The 17,618-nt window shown below is 45.8% G+C and overlaps 1 protein-coding gene across 1 annotated transcript in view; it reads right to left on the minus strand.

Moving 5' to 3' along the window:
• The window catches only part of AVEN (apoptosis and caspase activation inhibitor), a 179,610-nt gene extending 162,605 nt beyond the window's left edge, over nucleotides 1-17,005 (minus strand). The window contains exon 1 of the mRNA XM_054716381.1: nucleotides 16,652-17,005. Within this exon, the coding sequence (XP_054572356.1) occupies nucleotides 16,652-16,888 (237 nt within the window). The 5' untranslated portion in view covers nucleotides 16,889-17,005. The remainder of the gene's footprint in view (nucleotides 1-16,651) is intronic.
• Between the last annotated feature and the right edge of the window lie 613 nt (nucleotides 17,006-17,618).

Below are 17,618 nucleotides of genomic sequence, written 5' to 3' on the forward strand. Positions count from 1 at the left end.
TAAATAAACTAGAAAAACTGAAGTCAACAGATCTAAAGGATGAACTACAATTCAACACAGCCAAACCACTTGCTATATTCGAAAGGAAAAGAGAAATGCTTGATAGGAAAGCATGAAAAGTACATAATTATATTAGGAGAGGAAGAAGCAATTCAAAATTAACAATTCAGAATTAGTTGTTTTGCTCATTCATAAACAAAAAACAATAAATCTCAATCTAGAAGTCAGAAACCTCGAGTTCAACTATCAATCCCATCACCAACTACTTGGCTGTACCCTTAAAAATGTCTAAGTCCACCCAATTACTATTTCTTCCTCTGTAAAACTACATCTAAGACTGCCTGCCTCTTTCACAGGGAGGTTCCGATAATCAATTAAATGTGAGGATTTCTTTCAGGTCCTACCCTGTGAAGAAGCACTTTCAGTTAATTTAAGTTTTATTGTTTAACTGATTTCCTCAACATATGAGTAATGCATGCTCATGATAACAAAATAAAAATTTAAATAGTACAGAAGATATTAAAAGAAGTTTCCTCATCCTCCTGATCGCCAAAGGTAACTACTACACGTTTCCTAGACAGCCTTCCAGAAATATTCTATGCATATAAATGAGTACCTTCTTTTCACACAAATGGTATGATACTACACTAATTTATCTGAAGTGTTTCCCTTGGTATTGAACATTTTCCATACCTGCCCCATTCTTTAACAGCTGCATGGTATTCCTCTGCATAGACATACCATCTTATATTTAACCAGTCCTTCTTTTTTTTTTTTTTTTTTAAATTTAACCCCATCAATGCCATCCTATGAGCTCACACTATGATGGAAACCTAGTGTTTTATTTATTTTTTATTTTTTAATATATCTTATTGATTTTTTTACAGAGAGGAAGGGAGAGGGATAGAGAGCTAGAAACATCTCCTGCACACCTCCTACTGGGGATGTGCCCGCAACCAAGGTACATGCCCTTGACCGGAATCGAACCTGGGACCTTTCAGTCCGAAGGCTGACACTCTATCCACTGAGCCAAAGCGGTCAGGGCTAACCAGTCCTTCTTGATAGATATTTAGGAAGTTGTTTCCAGGTTTTCCTTATTTTAAACAACATTGCAGTGAACAATCATCTGTGAACAACTGCCTACTTGTATTTGCTAACTTGTTCAGTAAGATAAACTGCTAAATATAGAATTGCTGGGCCACAGGCTAAATTTTGATGTCAAATTGCCTCATTTATTGGTTGTATCAACTTCCACCAAGAGAATCTAAGTTCAGACAATACTTACTATGATCTACACTTTAAAAAAAAAAAAAGTTTAAAGTTTGTTGTTTTTTTTCTGTATAGTTTCATTAGGAAATGTATCACCAAGAAAACTAATAAGGATTTTTTAAATATTTGTAAGCAACCTAATTTATGTTTACATCATCTCTTTGAAGCAATAAAGAACCTACAATTCCCATTTATCAAAAGAAACAAAATTAATAATAATTTTAAAATGGAGGCACAAGACATTCTAGAAAGGAGAGTACTGGTTGCCACAAACTGAACTACCTTAGCCATCATCAAAATGAATGGCCTTGGTATCGTTACTGTTATTACCCTAGAATTTTATCATTAAGCTAAAAATTTAGATGGCTCTAACTACTAGACACTTGTCTGTGTGCCCATGGTTTAAAGCTGTGCCTATGATGCTACTGTCTTCTACCCAGAATGCTGTGTGTAACAATAAAAAATTATGCATGAGGGGAAAAATGAGGCACAAGAAATGCTCTGTCCTGCGTTAGTCCTGCCCTCGTTTTACAGTAGAAAGGAGTACTACTAAAAAGCCGGTGTACTTTAATTTTTTCCTGCTAGATTTTTTAAAAATTATCCAATCCCATTATTCTGTACATAGAATAAACACAGCACACTTTTATAAATAAATTCTAGTTTAATTTTAACAAAAATCTACTCTTGCCAATTCATCACTAATAGTTTAAGAAATAGTTAAGGAAAAAATAAATACTAAAATTACCTATGGAATCTAACATTTCAAATATCATAAAAAATACAGAATTATATAAGCAGCTTTTTAAAAACGATTTAATGATTGACAAAAAAATTCAAAGGTAAAAAGTAGCAAAGGATACAAAGTATAGATAAAATAATCAAGCTTGAATAATATATCAAACAAATGAGTTTAAAACAGAAAAAAGAGAATAAAATAGTTAAAAGGGATTCTATAGATATAAAACTTCTGTGTACTAAAATTCCTGTTTCAACCTCAGAGTTTATAGAGAATCTGCTGCCAGCATTAAATCAAAAAGTTTAATGGCCTTAGGACTAGGGAAATGTAAAACCCAATGTGAATTAAAGCTCTTATGTAAACCGGGCCCTTGGGAGAGCAGTAACTTTTTAGTTACTGAGCTTTCAACCACCAAGAGCAGGGTACTTCAACTAATGCAACGAAAGCAAATGAAACAGAAAGGGTTCTCCTGACCTGAATTCCCGAAGGACAGGGCCGAGGAACACTCAGCCTGCACCACCTGCCTGCTAAATACTTCCACATAGACGCTAATTGAGGAAAACCAGACGCGTCACAGAGAAAGGTGGCATGGGAGCTCAGCGTGTGAATGGAAAGTGTAAAAAACACAACAGCAGAGGTCGGGTTGCAAACTATAGAATTATGGCTAACTTGGGCAGAAAAGGAATTTACTAAAAGAATTTCAGGTAGCTTGTAAAATCAATGAGAAGTCTAGAGGCTGCGGTGGAGGGGGGTGCAGGGGGAGAAAACAAGCAGGAAGCAGGAATCTGAGAACTCAGCCACAGTAACGTAAGAGAAATACACTGGTTAGGATGCCATGGCACCTGCCATAATGAGTCTCTAATTCTCCTACAGCTATACGTCATTACCTCAAGATTCAAAGCCTAATAAAGGATGTTACTGAGTCAATGGGCAAAATTTCAGTAAGGACAGATAATAGTATTATATCAATGCTGATTTCCTGATTTTGACAGTTGTGCTATGGCTATGTAAGAACTTCCCTTGCTTTGGGGAAATACACACTTAAGTGTTTAAGGGTAAAGTGACATCATGTCTACCATTTCCTCTGAAAGATTTTTTAAATCTTTATTTTAAAAAATATAGTATGTGCGTGTGTGGAAAGAGAGACGGGAGGAAAAGGGACAGGTACTTGGCCTATCCACTAAAGTGATCATCTGAGGGGTTGGGAGGTAGGATTCTAACCAGTCTGTTAAGACTCCAAAATATACATCATTGACCATCGTGTGGTATCTCCCCCTGAAAGAAAGATTTTAAAAAACACAGGTGGTGGGGGGGAGGAAGACAGACAAAACGCAGAATGCTTAGTAGGCCTGAGAAGTTATACCCTGGTTATTTATTTGTCTCTGAATTATATGATCTACACCCTTGACCATAATTCTCCAAGTCTAATACTAAAGCTAGGGATCGCCTTGGTGCCACCCCCCAGAGTGGACACTCATCCTCAAGCTCCAACAGCACCTTCTCCGCCCCTCCCTGCCCACCAGGAAGCCACGTGGAAAACTGGTGAGGTGCAAACCCGAGCCCCACTCCCCACCAGGTCTGTCTAAAAACCACCTCCTTTCAGTCTACTTCCACACTGTAAAACTGAAAATCTAATCAACTCAGCTGCTTAACTTCTCCTCCCAATGCATGGAAAATGTGTGCTCTTCAAACAATGTTTTCTGGTCACCTCTGAACTCAATGATTCTCTTGGCTGTGAAGAGAAAAATACTTTCTAAAAACTTAACAGGAATTGTTCTACAAAGTCACACTGACATATAAAAGCAGCAGCAAGCTAAAACGTAACCTGGGAGCGAGGGGAAGAACAGTAAGGGAAATACTCATTTTCACCAACCTTTGCTCCCAGAAAACTCGTAACTTCTTTGAAAGGACTTGGAGTTTGTGAATCTGCAACAGGGGTTAAACCTTCTTCAATAATATAAGACTAGGCTCTAATAAGCCCATATACTAAACAAGGACATGTTATTTTATTGCCAGCCTTGTAGCAAAAGGAAAGCATGAGGGTGAAATAGCCTACTTCTCAATATCATTCCAACTACTGGGATGTGAACTTGAGATTCACACTCAACAGAACCAGAGATTCCAAATCCTCTATTTAAATGAAATTCACACTGCATTAGACTTTGAGAAGGAATACTAGATATTTTAAATTTTTCCCAAAATGCAGCTGTAATTGTTTCTTTTATACCAAAGATGATTGAAATCTAAATATGGCGACTATTTCACAGAAAACACACCCATTAACAAAATCTCTCAGCATTAGTAACTGCTCACAGCTAAATACAAAAATGGAAGAATCGCAGCACTGGTAACCCACTAATATATGGATTTTCGGTAACAGTCCTGTCATCCCAATGATGCTTTACTTAGATTAATTATATTAAAATGTGTTTACTGCCCTAGCTGGTTTGGCTCAGTGGATAGAGCGTCAGCCTGTGGCCTGAAGGGTCCCAGGTTCAATTCCGGTCAAGGGCACATGCTCCTGTTGTGGGCTCAACCCCCCAGTAGGGTACGTGCAAGAGGCAGCCAATCAATGATTCTCTCTCATCATTGATGTTTCTCTCTCTCTCTCCCTCTCTGAAATTGACTTTTTTAAAAAGTGTGATTACTATCCTACAACATAAGTTTGACTTGGTGTTAAAGAAACAGGTATCAGCCCTGGCTGTGGTAGCTCAGAGGTTGAGCATCGACCTATGCACCAAGAGGTCACCAGTTGGATTCCCCCACAGGTCACATGCCTGGATTATGGGCTCAATCCCCAGTTGGGGGCATGCAGGAGGCAGCCGATGGATGTGATGTTTCTCTCATCCATGTTTCTCTCTCTGTCTCTCTCTCTCTCTCTCCCTTCCTCTCTCTCTAAAATCAATAAAAACATATTTTATAAAAAAAGAAATAGGGATCAGATATATTTATATCAGTACTTAATAGCAAGAGGACACAAATGTAGGACTGTTAGTGTACAACAAGTAACTCTATCAATCTCCTACGTAGTTTTTCATTTTCATCCTGGGTGCACATACCAATAGCTGGCAGGGAAAGCATCCCTGGGAGCGGTGTTCTTTACAAAAATTGTCTTTTTAGCAAGTTAAGGCTGACTGACATCAGGTTGGTCAAATTCTAAAAACATCATCCTAGCAACATCAGGATAAAATTAAGCACATCGATTTGTATTTTTTTCAACATCCTCTGACAAAATCCACTCAAAAGTGAAATATCTATAACATATGTCTATCCAGTGCTCCTTTTTCAGACAAAACCAAATTTTTGATTATTTGCATCCAAAAGAAAAAGAAAGTATAAAGCCTTTACTCTTGGCACCTCAAAATACACACACACACACACACACACACACACACACACCACACATATGGCTTCTAGCAAAAGAAAATGAAATTTCGCCCTAACTGATTTGGCTCAGTGGATAGAGTGTTGACCTGAGGACTGAAAGGTCCCAGGTTCGATTCCGGTCAAGGGCATGTACCTTGGTTGCGGGCACATCCCCAGTAGGAGGTGTGCAGGAGGCAGCTGATCGATGTTTCTCTCCTATTGATGTTTCTAACTCTCTATCTCTCTCCCTTCCTCTCTGTAAAAAAAATCAATAAAATTTTTTTTAAAAAAATGAAATTTCAAAAGGAATGAATCTAATGCCCCAATAAGTTAATCGGTAGCTTCTATAGAATAGAAATAGTTGTGTCAGTATGGTCTTTAATTCTTCCTTTGATATTTCAAAGTGCATCTGGGAATAGTGCCATCTGAATAGAAAACACCTTTATAATAACTTAATTTCTAAAAAGGGCTAGAAAGTTGTGCTGTGGTGTGGTTAGGATCAAATGAGCTACCTGACCTCTTTAGAGGCCAGCTGCCCAATACAGGGGGAAATAATCACAGGAAAGAGCACCAATGGGCTAGTACCTAATTCTCCAGGAAACACAGCCTGGTGGTCTCAAATTAAGAGCTTGCCATTTTCCATCCTAGCAGAGACTGTGACGGTTAAGAATGACAAATAACTGGAAACCATAGTCTGCAAATGATGCATAGCCCAAACCTCCCCCAGACCCACCCCCCCCCAAAAAAAAAAAACCCTTCTCAGCCATTCTCACTCTGACTATGGTGTGTTCCCTGAGTCCCCAAGCAGAGAGGTCATTTTAAATATAGGGACAGATGTTGCGAGAGTATAATTCTAAAGACGGAGTAACAAGTCCTTTTGCAAATCAGATCATTTCCAATTCCTTGCTTTCAACAAAATTGAAGGAGAGCCTAATCCAGTTGACAGCTGACAGATCATTAACATTTTTTATAATAATTATTTTGGCATATAATTAAAGATATTCAAAGAATGTAGTCACACATATAATGAAACTCCAACCATTACCATCTACCAATGTTTCTCAGTGCTTACATCTATAAAAACAAAAATTAGGAAAACAACTGATGCTGAATCCTGTCTCATCCAGGCAATCCTATATAATAAAAGGCTAATATGCAAATCGCCTGAACTGTGGAATGACCGGTCGCTATGACACGCACTGACCACCAGGGGACAGACACTCAACGCAGGAGCTGCCCCCTGGTGGTCAGTGTGCTCCCACAGGAGGAGTGCCGCTCAGCCACAAGCCAGGCTCATGGCTGGCGAGTGCAGCAGCAGTGGCAGGAGCCTCTCCTGCCCTCACAGCGGCGCTAAGGGTGTCTGACTGCTGGCTTAGGTGGGGAGTGGACCTAAGCCATCAGCTGGACATCCCTTGAGGACTCCCAGACTGTGAGAGGGCACAGGCCAGGCTGAGATCCCCCCCACCGAGTGCTCGAATGTCATGCACTGGGCCTCTAGTCCATATATATATAAAGAGGTAATATGCACATTATTCCGGGACTCCATAACAGGTCACGACTGGACCGAACAGGAGGAGGTTGCGTGCGCAGGTGAGGCCCGGAGTGGAGATGGAGACAGAGACAGGGGGGCCTGCCTGAGCCGGCGCAGTGTCTCGGGCAGCCCCAGAGCTGACACAGGCAGGGTGGCTGGGGACACTGCAAGTCAGGCATGGGTCTTGGCCCCCCGCGGCGCCAGTCCGGCTCCCGGTGGCGCCGGTCTGGCCTGACTCCCACGGTGGCCAGCACTGCACAAGTCAGGTGCGGGTCCCAGCTGCCCGCGGGGTGCCTCCTCACACGGTGGGAGGCAAGGCGCCTCCTCACACAATTTTAACTGTGCACTGGGCCTCTAGTAAGTAATATTCACCTATGGATACCTTAGTAAATTCATTAGGGAAAATAAGAACATTTACAATAAAATTACCCTTATGTGTAATAATTGCTAATCAAAATAAACTGTATCTTTATCAATGTAATCTTAACTCAATATAAAGAAAAAAAGTATACCTAAGGTTATAAAACATGTTTTTAATCAAAACTTGTTACAGGGCCGAAACCGGTTTGGCTCAGTGGATAGAGCGTCGGCCTGCAGGACTCAAGGGTCCCAGGTTCGATTCTGATCAAGGGCATGTACCTTGGTTGCGGGCACATCCCCAGTAGGGGGTGTACAAGAGGCAGCTGATCGATGATTCTCTCTCATCAATGTTTCTAACTCTCTATCCTTCTCCCTTCCTCTCTGTAAAAAATCAATAAAATATATTTTTTTAAAAAAACTTGTTACAGGGAAGCAGAAAAGATGATCACTAAAATAGGTTTTAGTTCAAAAATACAGGGTAGGGCAAAAGTAGGTTTACAGTTATGAGTATGCAAAACAGTTTATTTTTATATTATTATTTATTAATAATTGTTATTTTCCATATTCACAACTGTAAACCTGCTTTTGCCCCACCCTGTATATTACATTGAATTAAGTTCTGTAGGAGATACAGAATTACAACACAAGCTAATTATGTGTATATATGCATAACCCACGGACACAGACAATAATAGTGTGGTGGTCTGGGGGGGCAGGGGCAGGATAGAGGAGGTCAGTGGGGGGGGCAGGGGGAAAGAAGGAGATATCTATAATACTTTCAACAATAAAGATAAATTTTTTTAAAACACAAGTTAAGACCTAACCGGTTTGGCTCAGTGGATAGAGCGTCGGCCTGTGGACTGAAAGGTCCCAGGTTCGATTCCAGGTCAAGGGCATGTACCTTGGTTGCAGGCACATCCCCAGTAGGGGGTGTGCAGGAGGCAGCTGATCGATGTTTCTCTCTCATCGATGTTTCTAACTCTCTATCCCTCTCCTTTCCTCTCTGTAAAAAAAATCAATAAAATATATTTTTTTTAAAAAACACAAGTTAAAAGGAATAAGGAATAATGTAAATCTTATCACTGCTAAAGAGCTGAATGTGATTCTTAAATGAATGATGGTGACTATGAAATCACTAAAGTATTTAGACTCTATCCAGGTGTAGCAATGATGTGATGGTTCCATTTAATATGTCTATATATACAATATGCTGGAAATTTTATATTCTGAAACTATCTGAACCAATGACTTAAAATGTTAGAAATGTTAAAGTACAGCATCATACATAATTTATCAAAAATAGTTCAGGCCGAATACAAGCAGAAAGTTTTAAGAATCAAGTTAGCTGTATCAATAATAGAAATATGGCCCTGACCAGTTTGGCTCAGTGGATAGAGCGTCAGGCTGTGGACTGAAAGGTCCCAGGTTCGATTCTGGTCGAGGGCATGTATCTTGGTTGCAGGCTTGATCCCCAGTAGGGGGCATGCAGGAGGCAGCTGATCCATGTTTCTCTCTCATTGGTGTTTCTAACCCTCTATCCCTCTCCTTTCCTCTCTGTAAAAAATCATAAAAATATATATTTTTTAAAATATATATATTTTATTAAAAGGGCTAAAAATATATTTTTTAAAAAATAATGGAAATATGTAAGTGAAATGACAGTAAGAAAAACAAACCTTGCCCTGACTGGTTTGGCTCAGCGGATAGAGCGTCGACCTGCGGACTCAAGGGTCCCAGGTTCAATTCCAGTCAAGGGCATGTACCTTGATTGCAGGCACATCCCCAGTGGAGGGGTGTGCAGGAGGCAGCTGATCGATGTTTCTCTCCCATTGATGTTTCTAACTCTATCCCTCTCCCTTCCTCTCTGTAAAAATCAATAAAATAAAATAAAATTTAAAAAAACAAAGAAAAAGAAACCTCAAAATGGGACACATTAGAAAGGATAAGGATGCCAAAACAGCTATAGTGTCTGAGCAGCAGTCTGCAACAGGAGAGTCAATTTCATGGGTTGGGTTTTGAAGAGCTAATCTTAAAGCAATTTTGTGGGGGGGAAACATTCAGCTTTTAACCAAAAGTGCTTCAGTCTTTCTTTTAAAGAAAAGAAAGATATATAGTCTAGAGGCTGTCATTTAGTTTGAGCTTTTAATCTCTGTCTGACACTATTAGGGTGACTCCTTCCAGCAACAATGAAGGGGCAAGTGCCTTAGAAACCTGCCAGCAACTTTGATTTGACATCTGTCTTCGTCCAGGTTCATAGTAAACTTGAACATCAAAGTCCTTTTACTGAGTGAAATAGTAGCAATAAAAATGTCAAATGTCAAATCCTCAGGCAAAGGGTTTACACTATTGTTTGCAAAGCAAAAGTTTGGTCAGGAAAAAAATGCCTCCAATTACTACCTTCCTTAATGCAGCTATAAACAACTACCTTATCTTTTATTAGACATCCTATATAATAAAAGCCTAATATGCTAAATGTGCAGTCATCCATTCAACCAATCAAAGTGTAATATGCTAATGATATGCTAAGGCCGCTCAGCCACTCGTTAGGACGTGCACTGATCACCAGGGGGCAGACAGTCGACTGGTCAACCAGTCGCTATGACATGCACTGACCACCAGGGGGCAGACACTTGGACCCATAGGTTAGCTTGCTGCTGGGGTCTGGCCGATTGGGACTGAGCGAGATGGGCAGGACATGACCTGGAGCCCTCCCACAGTCCCTCCCCAGCTGGCCAACCTCCTGCATCCCTGATCATACACCGGTGGGGTCCCTCAGCCTGGCCTGCACCCTCTCACAATCCGGGACCCCTCGGGGGATGTCAGAGAACTGGTTTCGGCCCAATCCCTTTCAACGCAGGAACTGCCCCCTGATGGTCAGTGCACTCCCACAGGGGGAGCGCCGCTCAGCCAGAAGCCGGGCTCACAGCTAGCGAACGCAGTGGAGGTGGTGGGAGCCTCTCCTGTCTCCACGGCAGTCAGACCTCCCCCAAGGGCTCCCAGACTGCGAGAGAGCACAGGCCTGGCTGAGGGATGCCCCCTGGGTGCACAAATTTCATGCACCAGTCCTCTAGTAAATTATTAAAACACTAGAGGCCCAGTGCACAGATTTGTGCACCCATGGGGTCCCTCGGCGTAGCCTGCGGGGATTGGGCCAAAACCGGCAATCCAACACCGCCTGCCGCTCTTGCTTATCTCGCCCCGCTGCACCTGCCGCCACCACTGCCACTCGGTAGGCTTGCTGCCACTCCGCTGCGGTCTCTGGGCTGCGGCGGCCAGCCATGAGCCCTGCGTCTGGTGCCTGTTGGTCAGCTGAGCAGCGCTCCCTCTGTGGGAGCGCACTGACGACCAGGGGGCAGCTCCTGCATTGAGCATCTGCCTCCTGGTGGTCAGTGCGTGTCATAGTGACCAGTCGACCAGTCGTTCAGTCACTTAGGCTAGAGGCCCAATGCATGAAAATTCGTGCAAGAGTAGGCCTTCCTTCCCCTGGCTGCCGGCACCAGCTTCCTTCCAGCACCCTGGGCCCAGGCTTCCCTCCTCCAGCCGCCAGCCAGCAGGCACCTGGGACCCGGGCTGCTTCCCTCCTCTGGCCGCTGGCAGGCAACCGGGACCCAGGCTGGCTTCCCTGGGCCACCCACAGGCACCCGGGACCTGGGCTGGCTTCCCTCCGGCCGCTCACAGGCACCTGGGACCCGGGCCGGATTCCCTTGGGCTGCCCGCAGGCACCCAGGACCCTGGCTGGTCCTTCTGGCCCTGGCTTCGTCTGGAAGGAGGTCCAGAATGACATCCGGAAGGACGTCTGGTCTAATTAGAATATTACCCTTTTATTATTATAGACTAGAGGCCTGTTGCACAAAGATTCATGCAAGAATAGGCCTTCCTTCCCCTGGCTTCGCTCCCAGCCACCCGGGAGCCTACAAGTCCTCGCTCCCGGTCGCCCGGGAGCCTGCAAGTCTTCGCTCTGGGCCGGAACGCCGCTCCTGTAGCTCCCTCTGCCCCCCGCCTTCCCCCTCATAGCAGGCATCCCACCCCGCCCAGCCACTCCACACCTGCATATGCAAATTAACCCACCATCTTTGTTGTGTTAATTTGCATACTCGCTCCTGATTGGCTGATGGGTGTCACGGAGGTATGGTCAACTTGCATATTTCTCTTTTATTCGTGTAGATGATTAAAAGCAGCTGCCATATAGATATGGAGCAAGAAAGCTAAGATCTGACATCTATAATAACTGAAGATGGTATCAGTATTACCTTAAAGCCTTATAACCATATTGAAACATCAGGAAAAAACAGGTTATGTGAAAAGCATCACTCAACAGTCCTTCACACATCCCCTTTTCAAATCTCAAAGTCACTCCAGAGGCAGGTTAGGGTAGTCGTTGAAAGAACAGGTCCTCAAATCAAAATGCTTGGGTTGAATCCAGGCTTTGCAATTTGCTGGCTGAGTGATAAAGGATAAATTATTTAAATTCTCCTAACTGTGAGTTACTTAACTGCCTAAGTTTTCTCATCTCATACCAAGTGCTCAATAATTGTGAGTTACTATCATTAACTATAAGGAGGAAAAGATGGGGGAAATTCCAAGGAAAGCCAATAGGCCTTGACTTTCTCTTTGCTAATAGCTCATCGAAAAGATGAATATAATACTAACAAACCCCAGTATGTGGGTTTTTGGGGTTTTTTTTAAGTTACTGATTGCATCAAGTACCTCATGCTCCCAGTGGGTATTCAATGAAGATAATTAGTCTTATGATGTACTAGAGGCCTGGTGCATGAATTTGTGCACCAGTGGGGTCCCTTGGCCTGGCCTGTGCCCTCTCGCAATCCAGGACCCCTTGGGGGATGTTGGAGAGCCAGTTTCGACCCGATCCCGCAGGCCAGGCCGAGGGACCCCACCAGTGCATGATGGGGACCAGGGAGGGTCGCAGGAGGTTGGCCAGCCAGGGAGGGACTGCAGGAGGGCACCAGGGCATGTCCGGCCCATCTTGCTCAGTCCCAATCGGCCAGACTCCAGCAGCAAGCTAATCTACTGGTCAGAGCGTCTGTCCCCTGGTGGTCAGTGTACATCATAGCGAGCTGTTGAGCATCCTTAGCATATCATTAGCATATTACGCTTTGATTGGTTGAACAGATGACCAGACAACTAGACACTTAGCATGTTTTATTATATAGGATGCTTACTCACACTCTGCGGTCTTTGGGTTCGTACCATCTGCAGAAGGACTGATTTAGGAGCAAGAGACTCGCAGATGCTATGTACTCAACTAAGTAGTTACCTTGGAGTATTATGTATCTAGAAGTTTTTTTATCTAGTTTTATTTTGTCTTATTTTCCATTTACAAGCCATGTATGTGTCATGGTCAGTCTAAAACAGAAAGCAAAGTCTGTATGTAAACAGTACTAAATTCCAGAGTTAGGCAACTGGTCCTTACACAGCTAAAACTCTATTATGATTTTTTTCTTTCTGATCATTTCAATTAATCTCCATTTTGGCACAAATGCACCATGAGATATGAGAACAAGATGGTCTCAGGAAGGCCATCAATCTTGTCCCACCTAATCTTTAGGCACCAATAATGTTATTCTTAGCAAGCCTAAATGTGGACAGTACTTCAGACTCTGAAAGTGGAAGGGACCTTTAGGTCACCAACCCAAACCAAAATGAAGGAATAATCTTTCCCACATCTCTTCATCCAGCTCTGCCTGAAAACATGATGGTGGGGCTCGCTCCCTCCTGGGAGCATGCCAGTGCCTTTCCTATCTTCCTCCTCCCCCACCCCCCCAAAAAAAAAAATACGAGGGTGGTGGTAACAGTGGTAGAACTGGTGGGGGCTGCAACTGTTATTTATGGCCCAGGCACTGTGCCACACATTCACATGACTAATACACTGAATCAAACTGTGAAATGAGAAACTCCTAAAAGAAAATACAAGATGAAATTTTAAAAACCATTCCAAAAAAAGATAAACCCTAAAAATTTAACAGAAAGGGTTACAGTATTAGCATAAATGAAAAGAATATTATTCATCCTCTAAATGATAGACTGTCATTTTACTCAATTTAGTTCAACAGAGATAAATACAACAGAAGCACTTTCTTCATTCACTCACTTGAACGAGGTAAAGACAGTTTTTATTAAAGGCCTTTGCACCAGACACTTCAGTAAGTCCCAAAAGAACCATTACTACAATTTCTATTAAAATATGATCCCTGTAGACAAGGAGTGTCTACTTTGTTCTCAGAAAAGTGGTGATTGGTTCACAAAAATTAAAGATAAAATGTAGTGGAGTTCAGGGCAACTCGGTATAAATCCCAGCTCTGCCACTAGCTATGACAGTAGGCAAGTCCATTAACCTGTCAAATTGAAGATGTTACATATATACGTATACATAAAGTTGTTTAAATAACTTTAAGCTGCTTTAAAAATAAAGTTGTTATAGTTATATAAAGTTATATGTATATATAAATAATGTTGTTATAAAGGTAACGTGTGCACACTAAATTGGTCTGAGTTTCCCTCGTTCCCTGATAAGCTGACACCAAGTATTTCTTCATACCTCACTCATATTTTACTTCTTACTTACCTTGACCCTAACAAGGTTAAGTATGTTACACTTGAAATCTTTTTCCAGCTCTGTATTTCTGTATACAGCTATCTTCAGGGATGTCTTGCCTACTGTGCCCTGAAGATATTGCAAATAATTCCGTTATAGGAAATTTTGCCTCAATACAAAAAAAATTTTTTTTTTACCTGTGCACATGAGAATTCAAAACATAAAGGCAGTTTTGTACTATAAATCCTATCTAATAAAAGAGTAATATGCAGATTGACCATCACTCCAACACACAAGATGGCTGCCCCCATGTGGTCAAAGATGGCTGCCCCCATGTGGATACAAGATGGCCACCACAAGATGGCCAGCAGGGGAGGGCAGTTGGGAGGAACCAGGCCTGCAAGGGAGGGTAGTTGAGGGTGATCAAGCCTGCAGGGGAGGGCAGTTAGGGGTGACCAGGCTGGCAGAGGAGGAAGTTGGGGGCAACCGGGCCTGCAGGGAAGGGCAGTTGGGGGGGACCCAGGCCTGCAGGGGAGAGCAGTTGGGGGTGACCAGGCCTGCAGGGGAGGACAGTTAGGGACAAACAGGCTGGCAGGGGAGCAATTAGGCATCAATCAGGCTGGCAGGGGAGTGGTTAGGGGGTGATCAGGCTGGCAGGCAGAAGCGGTTAGGGGCAATCAGGAAGGGCAGGCAGGCGAGCAGTTGGGAGCCAGCAGTCCTGGATTGTGAAAGGGATCCCAGATTGGAGAGGGTGCAGGCTGGGCTGAGGGACCACCCCCCTCCATGCACAAATTTCGTGCACCGGGCCTCTAGTGTTAAAATAACAGCAGAACAGCTCACAAAAACACAGTCATCTAACTACTTTAGCTGGAATATCAGTAGAGTAACAGTTTGTCCATATCATTCCCTGCTGTGATCTCTAAGAACTTTCCTTATGAATGTGTTACGGCAGATCGATCACATCGCTATTAAATTCAGCCCTGATTGCTGAAACACTTATTGATTGAAAATGCAAAAAGACAAAAGCCAGTGGCCTGGTTCCTACATATCTATACTAATAAAAGGGTAATATGCTAATTAGACCGGACGTCTTCCGGATGTCCTTCCAGACGTCCTTCGGGACAAAGCCACGGTGGCGGGGCTGAGGCAGAGACGGTTAGAGGCAATCAGGCAGGCAGGCAGGCAGAGTGGTTAGGGGCGATCAGGCCGTCAGGAGAGCAGTTAGGGGCATCAGGCAGGCAGGCAGGCATAGGCGGTTAGGGGCAATCAGGCAGGCAGGCAGAGTGGTTAGGGGTGATCAGGCAGGCAGACAGATAAGCGGTTAGGAGCCAGCAGTCCCGGATTGCAAGAGGGATGTACGACTGCCGGTTTAGGCCTGATCCCCGGCAGTCAGACATCCCCCAAGGGGTCCCAGATTGGAGAGAGTGCAGGCCAGGCTGAGGGCCCCCCCCGCCCCGCCGTGCATGAATTTCATGCACTGGGCCTCTAGTCCTATCTAACAAAGAGGAAATATGCTAATTTACCATCACTCCGTCACAAAGATGGCTGCACCCACAGCTGAGGCCAAGTTCCCATAAGGAGCCTTAACGAGCAATCAGCAGGGACCTGAGACTACGCCCTCCCCCGCCCCCGTGGAGCTTGACAGGGGACCTCAGGCTGCGCCCCCCACCCAGCAGGGCTTGATAGGGGACCTCAGGCTGCAACTCCCACCCGAAGGGCTTGACAGGGGACCTCAAGGTGTGGTTCCCGTCCTGGTGCTGGGCTAGGGAACCTCAGGCTGCTCCCCCCACCCCAGCGCCAGGCCGGGTGACCTCAGTCCACGCCCCCCCACCTGGTGGGGCTTGACGGGGGACCTCAAGGTGCACCCTCAGTGCTGGGTCGGGGAACTCAGGCTGTGCTCCCGCCCAGCGGGGCTTGACAGGGGACCTGAGGCTGTGCCCCCTGCCCGGCAGGGCTTGACAAGGGTGGGACTGGCCTGGTCTGGATCTAGCCCAATTGTGGGGGGAGGGGGGCGGCCAGCCAGGTGTGGGTCTCACGTGATTTTGAGGTGCCTGTGGGTGGGCAGGGACTTGATTCTGAGTCCCGTGGTGCGCCCCAGACTCTGACAGGAGGAAGGTTTTCATATACATTTTACTAATTTTCTTTCATCTCTGACACTTCTGTTATAGAGGAAGGGCAAATAGCAATATTAAATTATTTCCTCTAATTAATCCCCTTTTGATGTGCATGAATTTCGTGCACCAGGTCACTAGTATATAATAAAAGAGAACTACACTTTATAAAGGAGAATTATGCATCTGATCCCATCCCCAAGTATTATGAGTCCAGTCCATCGGGGCCATTCTTTCATTCTATAAACATTTATTATGTGCCTATGGTGTGCCAGGCATAGCACAGTGAACACAACAGACTAAAAAATAAATTTAAAAATCCCTTCTCTGCTAATAGCAGGAATGTCTCCCCGTAAGGCAAGGCTGCCCAAGTGTTAAGTCCTGGAGACCACGCCCTGGCCCCACTCCCACCCACTCCCACTGACACCCGCCCGAAGCCAACCGGCCCCCTAGGCTTGCAGCCCCGACACCGCCTGGGGCCCTGGGTTCTGCACCACTACGTCCCCGGACCCCGCTGGGTCCGGGCCCACCCAGCGGGGAGGAGGCGAGAGGCGCACCCGCGGAGGCGCCACGTGCACGCCCGGCGCGCTCTCCCCCCTCCCCCCGCCCCGCGCAGGCGCCGCGGCCGTCCCTGCGCGCGCGCCCGGGACGCCATTCACGGCTCTTGGCTCGCGACCGGGACCCCGCCAGCCCGGGTCCCGACTCCCCCAACCATCGCCTCTTACCGGCGCTCTGGCTCCGGCGCCCCGGCCTCCCTGCTCCCGGCGTCCGCCCCGCGGGGCGCCTCGTCCACGGCCGCCGCGGAAACCCCGACCGCGGCCCCGGCGGCCGCCTCCGTCCCCGCCGCCGCCTCTCGCCGCCGCCGCCGCGGCCCCCGCCCTCTCGCGGTCGCGATCTCCGCCGGGCCGGTCACGGCCGGGCCGGCGTCCGTGGCCGCCCCGGGCTCCGCGGTCCGTCTGCATCGGGCCGCGGCCAGCCGTGCTGAGCGCGCAGGAGCCGGGCCGCGCGGAGGCGCCGCGCCCCACCGGAAACGGCCGCGCAGGAGCCGCGAGGGGCCCGGTGCCTGCAGCGCGGCGTGCGGGCCGGGCCGGGACGGAGCCCGGGGCGGGGGCGGGGCGGCCGGGCCGGGCAGGTGGGGCGGGAGCTGGGCCGGGGAGGGCTGGGGGCTCCGATGAAGGCCCGACCTGGGGGAGCCCGCAGTGGGACGGGGTGGGTATGGGGTAGGGACAGTGGTGAGTGAAAGGACAGGTTATAGAACAGTTTGTATAATATAAATTCGTTTTTGTAAAAAAAGTATGTGTGTGTGTGTGTGTGTGTGTGTATGTGTATATACACACACACACAAATATGGATGAATTTGCATAAAACTACTTTTGCAGTTTAATTTCCTGATTATTAAGAATGAATATAATTTTAAAGGTACTGAACTCGGGGTTCAAGAGCAGGTGTGGAGGAAAAGGCGGGTGGGTCGCAGGGGAGAGGTGGGTGTGGACTGCAGCCAGCAACCAGGAGGGGAGAGAGGGGCACAAAACTGGTGATGGGGAGGCCAGGCCCTGGAGTCCTCAAGAGACTGCCTGCAGAAGTAACTGCTTTAGCTCCCTCTTACTGAGCACAGGAGCACGAAATCCCGCTAACGGCCCTGTTATCCCCATTTGCATGTGAGGAAACAACCCCAGAGAAGTTAACTCGCCT

This window comes from Eptesicus fuscus, chromosome 5 (assembly GCF_027574615.1).
Source record: "Eptesicus fuscus isolate TK198812 chromosome 5, DD_ASM_mEF_20220401, whole genome shotgun sequence".
Classification (NCBI taxonomy): Eukaryota; Metazoa; Chordata; class Mammalia; order Chiroptera; family Vespertilionidae; genus Eptesicus; species Eptesicus fuscus.